Here is an 8223-nt window from a genome sequence, read left to right as displayed (position 1 = left end):
AGAAAAAAAAGCACAAAATCATGATATATATTTTATTACAATTATCACTGATCTTAGCCTTATATTCCAGTTTGTACATTTATACAGATTACAATGATTTGTTTACAATACAACATGACCCATAAATAGACCACTCAATCTGGCCCTATAATACATACAATATTCCTCTTGTGTTCGGGCTGCACTAGCCTGGAAGAAACACACTTAAAGAGCCTGGGTCACACTCAGTATGTCATTTATTTTTTTGACACCCTCATGGAAAAATGGCTCTGTACCAACTGCCACCAGTTTTATCTTAATGCCATTCCGCTACAAAGCATGTCATGAACTCAGGGGTATAAAAATAGCCATCTTGTTTTTGAACTCTACAATATATACATTAATATCTGCAATGTTAAATAATAATCTCAGTTTATCTCTAAATGATGCTTTATAAATATGCATTACTCTGAAATACTTTCTTTGTTACTTTACTGGCAGTTTGTAATGCTACAGAAGCGTACAGAAGAAGAATCAGAATAAGGACTTTGTGTCTTATACAAACACGTTGGTAAATTGAGTGCTGTGTAAACATATACAGTACGTCCAGCTGGCAAGAATTTAAGCATTTAATAGCAAGCAGGTTGTTTTGGCATTTCAAACAGTGGCAATGAGAGGCAGAGGTGAGTGGCAGAGCATTACCCAAAGCTTATGATAAAGGAATAATGAGAGTCTATGAAATGATGCAGTTCTTCCCCTTGTGCCCCTTCTTCTTTTTGGACTTTGTCCGTGGGCCGTAAGGCGGAGAGGGCATGCCTGCCACAGGGCTGGGCAAGTCATCAGTGTAGTAGTGTCTATGGGGTCTGGGCTGGGGGATGGGCTGACCCAGGAAGAAGCCCTCCTCCTCAGAATCAGAGGAGGAAGAGGAGCATGTGGAGCACCAGTCATCATCATCCCCATACAGCCCCAGGAACCTCCCCATGGCCGGGCCCTGCAGGCCATAGTCTGACATGGCAGTAGGGTTGGGGTGGCTATGGGGGAGCTGGCCATGGAAGGCCTGGCCCTTAGGGCCATGGGCATTCCCTCTATGGTCCTCTTTGTAGGACATATGGGCCCTCTCCTTGGGCACCAGGTGAAGAGCGTTGTCAGAGCGAGACTTGCGGCTTCGGCGCCTCCTGTGGTGATGATGGTGGCGGCCAGAGCGAAGCTCCTGGTCCTGCTCCTCAAAGTGGTACACTCTCCGCCGAGTCCGTTCACTCATAGGGGGCTGGCGCACCGGCAGATCGCTATAATGGCTGTTGTCCACCACGTCATCAGAGAATTTGACCTGCTGCGGCCTAGACTGGGAACGTGTCCTCCTGAGGGCAGGGACATGAGGGGGTTTGGCTCTCTCCTCTGGGAGAGGAACCTCCTCCTCTTCTTCCTCTTCTGGAACATTCTCCTCCACCTCCACCTCCTCCTGCTCAGATACAAGGCTCTTCAAGGAATTGGCACTTCTATGTAACATGGAGGAGTTGAGGGTTCCCATATTACTGGTTTTCTCACAGTCCTCTGTCTCCAGGTCATGGAAGTTTTGCAAGGAATACACCAATGACCTGTCTTTACCATCACCATCAACTGAGGCCCCTGAGAGAGGAGAGAGAAGAACATTTTTTTTTTAAATTGTTTGGATAAGGACTCAAATGACATGGATCTGTATAGTGTATCTTAAATCAACCAATACCATCACATGAGATATAATATTAATAATAATATTATTATTTTTCTGAGATTTCAATTAATAATAATAAAATTATGTAATTTTTACTCACCAGTGATATTGGAGAGAGCCAATGAGTCCATGGAGTCTCGGACACTCTGATCAGTCTTCTTGAACTCGTCAGTGATACACTCTAAAGAGTCATTGTACCATTGCTGCTCCTCTCCCTGGAAGCCTCCTCCAGCTCCATGATCCAGCTCCAGCTCCTGGATCTTTCTGCTGCTCGCTGGGCCCGGGTGGCTACCGTAGGCCGAGTCCCCTAGCCCGTCCTGTGACTGGGCCCAGTACATGTCAGCCTGGTACTTCTTACTGGCCAGACTCTGGCTCCCCCTTCCTCCTCCACTTCCGCTGCCCCCAGCTTTGGAGGACTCCTGCTTCACCTTGGCGTCCGTTTCAGTCATCCACAAATCGGTGGGTCTGGAGTCATCAGCCTGCTGGAAGACCCCATGTTCCCCAAACTTCAGCAGCAGTTGAGTCATGTAGTCTTCGTGCTCAGCCCACTCCTCCTCCTGGTCGTCAGGTGCCTCGGTCTCCTCGCCACGTCCCCTCCAGAAGCGCTCATCAGACAAGTTCATGTGGGCCAGCTTGTTGGTCAGGGTGTCATCAGCATTTCCACTGAAGCCGGGAAACTTATAGTTCACAGAGGGTGAGAAGAGGAGCGACTGGCGGCATTGGTCAGCTGAGCGACTGCTCTTGCCCATGCGCACGCTGCGGCGGGACTCGCGTGAGCGCGCTGACTGAAAGGCAGAGTCGGAGGAGTCAGAGGCATGGACATCTTCCCCCAGGCTGCAGGCTTTGGAGCAGTAAATACGACCCTGGCGCGGCAGGAAGGGACAGCCCAATAGAGAACTCTTACACTGGGCGCAGCTGAAGCAGCTCTCAGTGGCATGCCAGTGGAGCCCATCATAGGTCATCTGAGCATGATCCACACCTGGAAAAAAAGAGAGGGTTGGAGTAAATATGGAGATGGGCAGACAACCACGGCACACTTGGTTAAGTTACCAGCAAAATATTCTATCATAATTGGTCATGCTGGTAAAATGTAAAATGTATTAATCATAATGCCTTTCTGTTAACTGTATCTGATGAGCAGCATCTTACCGATGTGTTCTCCACAGGCCTCACAGTACTCTGCATAGAGAGATTCAAAGCAGCCGCAGCAGTATGGCCTGCCGTCCTTCATGATATAGCGCTGGCCCCCCAAAATTGTCTCACATTCAAAACAGGCGAAGTGCTTCATGTGCCAATGACGCCCCTCTGCCTCTGTGCACTCATCAGCAAAGATAATCTGTGGACACAGATGCAAACTGGATGAGATAAAAAGGCCATCTTTTGCTTTCATATCGTCTATCTTCATTTATTTACTGAAGACAATGGAGAAATATGTGGATAAATGTTATTGCTAGCCTTGAGGAATTTCCCACTAAAGCCAAACCATATGTCAATACAGTAGATCTTTTTGAAAGACCATAAAACCACAGACTATGGATGTTTTTCCTCCACTACATTGTTTTCTCTCAGTATTTCAGTCTCATGGGCTCACCTCATCGCAGGCAGAGCAGCGAGGTTTGAGTAGCTCAGCGTGGTGCCTTCCACAGTGGATCTTTCCATCCTGGTAGAAGTAGATCAAATCCACCAGCAGCTCACTGCAAGTGGAGCAGGCGAAGCATGCGGGGTGCCAGCACATCCCGGGGCCCGCCCTGGAGGCAAACACTGCCATTTCTCCCCCGTTGATGTTCTCACCACACTGCAATATGCACGTGATGACACGGTTCATGATAACGCATTGAAAATTATACAATCTTACAAAATTCTGCATTAGCTGTAGTCTTGGAATAATCTGTGACAAAATCTGAATCTGAATTTTGCATATTTCAGTTCAACTATCAACACTTAATTAGGTAAACAATTGCATAGACATAGCTATGGTTTCAAGCCCAAGTTAAGTGCCCTTTTCCTAGTAATACAGCATGGCCCATAAAAACTAGGGTGTCATATGGCTGCTAAGTCCCTTCGCCCTATTGATGAGGGGGTAAATATGTGGCCCATCTGTGTTTGTCAGTGTACAGTATGAGGCATCTGTTGACGAGACGAATTATAGCCATCGGGTTATCCTAACTGCCAGTCCGGCTGATTTGTTTTTCTTTTCTAACCCCTGCCTGTGCGTCATGTGGGGACAAAAGCCTGTTCAAATCGACTCCAGTGACTTGGTACAAGCCAGGCCGTCAAAGAGGCGACCACGAGGAGAAAACAAGCCTTATCTGGGGGAGAGAGAGAGGATGGAGGTCTAGTGGAGAGCGGCAGTGGGACTATGTTTTGACAAGGTTTAATGGTCACCCTTGGGCTACTCAACGACCATTGTAAATAGTGAGTGAAACGCTGTGCTGAGCCACTCCAAACAACTCAGCAGAGACAACGTTTTAGTCTGCATGGCTGCAAATCCATCTTGTGTTTAGGGATTTCTTACATAGCATGGCTGATACTGAGCTCTTTATTTCAACTCTTCCTCTGGGTTTTAGTTCAAACCGACTCTACGGATTGGTCAAATACCCACAGAGGAGATGCACAGAGGACAGGCAGCAAATCTGGTTTTCAGTACTGTGGTTCACAAACGCTATTGGATTTCAGGAGAATATGGGCCAGGTCCTTGACTTCAAACAACTTTATACCACAGTTGCTCTCCACTGAATATTTAAATTGGCTAACTGCAATAAGTGATTACAGTTATAAGTGATACGTGAAAGGGAACTTACATGTTCACAGACACTGTGCAGAAGATTGCGGGGCAGCAGTCTCAGTGTGCCCCTCCCCAGCGCTTCCTTCTTCCTCTGGACACTGAACATATGCAGCTCCTTCTTCTCCTCCTCACTGAGGGACTGGCAGTAACGCACCTGGGAAGGGAGGTGATTGGTTAGGTATGAGAAAGCCACTTTCAATTTTACACCATTGGAGTTCACTCTTTAAAAAGGGAGTAATGCTGATAAGGTCTTTACAGGCGCTGTGATGGGATTTGAATTTTGGAATTTGTCTAAATAACCTTTTGATATTACATTAACCGGAAATATCTTGTAGTGAGTCCAATAGCAAGACTCCCTGTCAGTCACCAATAAAGGTTATAAAGTGAGTTAAGTATGAGAGAGGGCAGAGTGCATACCAGAGCATGTTGAACAAAGGCAACTCTTGACCCCAGCTTGCCCTTGCTACACCCCCCTACACATCTCCACCCACAGTCCCTGATTGAGAACCTAATTTTTACAACAGCCCTTTTTGATGTTTCCCAAAGCCTTAACAAGAGGGAAAGCAGACGTTTACACAAACAAGGCCTGTGTTTAGAGTGAAATCAAGAAGACGGGCAACAAAGGAAGAGAGACACGCAGCTCGGGCTGCGGTGCCACTGCGGTGGTGGCATCACATAAAGCCTCTTTCAGCCAGCGTCCCTCTCTCCCGCTGAGCCGTCCTCGTAAAAACCACTGCTATGACAGGAATCCTGCCGGTGGGGGCTCCCAGCAAACATCATAAAATCATCAAGTCAAAAGTCACATTGTGCCCACACTACAAGGCTACAAGATTGGAACAAAAATCCCCCAGTGTGATGTCAACGTGAATGCCAAGTGCTCACATTAGTGGGATGGCATGGAGATGGTGAGGCTGTTAACACTGTGGGTTTAGCGGGCAAGGACAGATACAGCTATTTAAACAAAATGGAGGGTGAGCAGCGGGAGCAATGGTGGGAAAATGGGCGCTGGGACCTTTGCTGTAACGATGGCTTAAATGAGACAGCCTGCTGGGATGAATTTTATGATACTTGCAAACACACACACACACACTCACACACAGATATTTTCCTACCTCATTATCATGCGGCGGCAGTTGGTAGAGGAGTTGTTTGATTCTGAACTTCTCTCCCGGACTGTTCACATAGGGGACCTTGTCCTCAGGCAGACAGGAGAAATATAACTGGACCTGGATAAAGCATGGCATGGAGTAAAGACATTAGTCACAGGAACACCATCTGGTAGGCCAATTTGGGATGCATCAAGACCAGGTAATACTTTTGGGTATTGGTACTGAAAAACAGCCCTTTTCTTCTGCCATCATAACAAAATCCACATATCACTCTTGTTGAGGAAAAAACTTTTTCTCCTACAATTTTCATGTTTTAGTTGAGCTAGTTCAGGTTCAAATACTCCTTTATAGACAGAGAAAGTATCACAACTCATGAAAGGACTCACCCACGAAAAATTCATGATACATTTTCAAAAATGCGTGGTCATCAATCTGAAAATAAGGCTGTTTTTCTAAATTCCTGAGCTTTTAAAGAGAATAATATATTATTGTTAAAATCTTGGACAGTCCAGTCAGTATTTATGAACATGAACAACTCGCTTCCAAGAAACCAGAGAACCAAAACACTAATTTGTGATGAGACACATTCTGGAACTGGTCCACTTACAATGTATGGGAGACTGACTTTGTGGAATCATTCAGTGTTTGCTTGAGTTTTTAACCCCCAAAGCAACTTTATTTTATAGTAGTGTACATGGTAGCGAAAATGTACCCATATCCTCAAAGTCTCCCTGGACACTGTGATAATAGCATTGTGAGAGTCCCTTTCTTCATAAATTTATACTGAAGAACTCAGAAGGAATAACAGGCCAAATCTGTTTTAGGGTGCCTTTAAGTAAGCCAAGGAGGTATGTGGGGTGGGCAAGAGGAGGACTTGTCATATGCTTGTCACTATAGGGACAGGACAAAGCTGCCGGTCTTGAAGTGTCTCGGTGGCACTTTGACCCTTGGGGCTGACCACTGAGGGCTAACCTTTATGAGGGAGGGGTCATTACAGCCAGCCAGATAAAGAGGTGGGATGTGCTTGTCTCCTGTGTTAGGGGGGACTTCCTGCTGCTTGGGCCGTCTAGAGGGGGGGCAACAGCAATTTACCCTGACAATCAGCCCAGCGTTTGCCCCCGCCATAAATTATGCACATTTTCATGCTGCTATTACCCCTCAGCTCCCTGGGGGCTAGGGAACAGTCAGCCATCACCCAGGCCCTATGTGTTTCTCCACTGTAATGATCACCCATAATACGTGGCCCATTCAGGGCAATGGCTGCAGTAAAGGCATTACAGTTGACCCACGCATTTCCACACAAAAGGCCTTGCGTGTTTGGGCTTTAGGGTTCTCTCTATTACTGCGACCCCCTTCTCTTGCCCATCACCCCCTCATTGCTTCCATGTGTGTTGTTTAAAAGGGGGGAGCGGTATGGAGAGAGACGGAGAAGAGGAGAGAGAAACACAGCGAGAAAGGAGAAAGAGACGTGGGGAGAGGAGGAAAAACTGGGCCTCCCCTGTCGATTTTGGGAAAGTGCCACATCACACTGGCTGCCCTGCGGACATACGTAACAGCCCAGCCTGTGTTTGTGGAGGAGAGGGCCTGTTAAAAGACGGCCCCTCAAAGCCCGATCCTGCCAGCAGCAGCAGGCTCGACCCACTAAGTCCTCCTCTAACAGATCTCTGATAATCACAAGCAGACTTTGCTGTACCGCAGTTTGTAAATAAAAATACACACATCCTGCCTGTAAGTGGCTGTTGGGTAGAGCCTGACAAGTCTGCCTCAAACAAAAGAACCAAGCAAAACTTTGATGAAATATGTTGTCTGTCCCATAGGTGTCATTATCCAGAGACCCTAGTTAGCATGTTATTCAGTAATGTGCTGAACAGCATTATCTGGGCCAGGAAATAGGCTAGGAGGGAGATAGAATCAGGTCAGGGCTGTTTTTATTCTCTATCAGGAGCATACACCATTACATCATTATGGTGATTTTGGGAAATAATTATTTGTGAAGCTATGAAATAGGTATACCACAAATAAAGAGAACAATCTCATATGTCTTCTTTGTAATACAGTAATGCCAATTCACTGTACAACACCTTCACCTTCAAGAATAGTAATACAATCTCCTGCTCACCTGTTCAGGCCTGAGGCCGGGCGGTACCCAGGCGTATTCCTCCAGGGCGCAGCCTGAGTCATCGTCGGAGGTGGAGCTGCGTTGGAAGCCGAAGGTCAGCTTACTGACTTTCTGCTCCATCATCAAGTCTCGCTGGCGCGTCCCACCCTGGTAGCCGGCCGCTGACACCGCCGCACCCACCAAGCTCATCAGACTCTCTTTTTACTGGATAGACAAAGCAAAGGATGGAGGGACAGAATGAGGGAGAGAGAGAATGAATAAGATAAGATAGAAAGGGATGGAGGAACAGAATGAGGGAGAGAGAGAATGAATAAGATAAGATAGAAAGGGACGGAGGGACAGAGGAGAGAATGAAGAATGTAGAGGAAAGGAGAGAGAAATGTGACAGAGAGGAAGGCAGGAGAGGATCGGGAGCAAGCAGAGAGAGAGGAGGAGAGATCGAAACAGACGAGAGAGCGAAACGTTAGTTAACAACCCATTACATCAACACATCCCTAACACAATGCTATCATCACTCCAA

General features: G+C 46.8%; 1 protein-coding gene across 2 annotated transcripts; it reads right to left on the bottom strand.

Annotated features, from left to right (window-relative positions):
- Positions 1 to 51: 51 nt before the first annotated feature.
- On the bottom strand, positions 52 to 7892 carry LOC139659573 (prickle-like protein 1). Of its 2 annotated transcripts, XM_071537881.1 has the most exons (8): positions 7704 to 7828; positions 5588 to 5701; positions 4492 to 4629; positions 3282 to 3485; positions 2840 to 3026; positions 1791 to 2669; positions 1433 to 1605; positions 52 to 1390 (listed from the first exon to the last, which is right to left on the bottom strand). In XM_071537881.1, exons 1-8 carry the CDS (start codon positions 7824 to 7826, stop codon positions 713 to 715), a joined length of 2496 nt encoding a protein of 831 aa, XP_071393982.1. In that variant the 5' UTR covers positions 7827 to 7828; the 3' UTR covers positions 52 to 712. The 2 variants fall into 2 exon arrangements, with proteins under 2 accessions (XP_071393982.1, XP_071393981.1); XM_071537880.1 differs by having other exon boundaries at positions 52 to 1605; positions 7704 to 7892.
- Positions 7893 to 8223: the final 331 nt, after the last annotated feature.

This window comes from Centroberyx affinis, unplaced genomic scaffold (genome assembly GCF_046629955.1).
Source record: "Centroberyx affinis isolate AG114_WGS23_722 - 3 ecotype Tasmania unplaced genomic scaffold, CSIRO-AGI_Caff_v1 ptg003145l_1, whole genome shotgun sequence".
In the NCBI taxonomy this organism is placed as follows: Eukaryota; Metazoa; Chordata; class Actinopteri; order Beryciformes; family Berycidae; genus Centroberyx; species Centroberyx affinis.
Note: the sequence above shows the minus strand (reverse complement) of the source record. Positions and strands in the feature narration are given on the sequence as shown.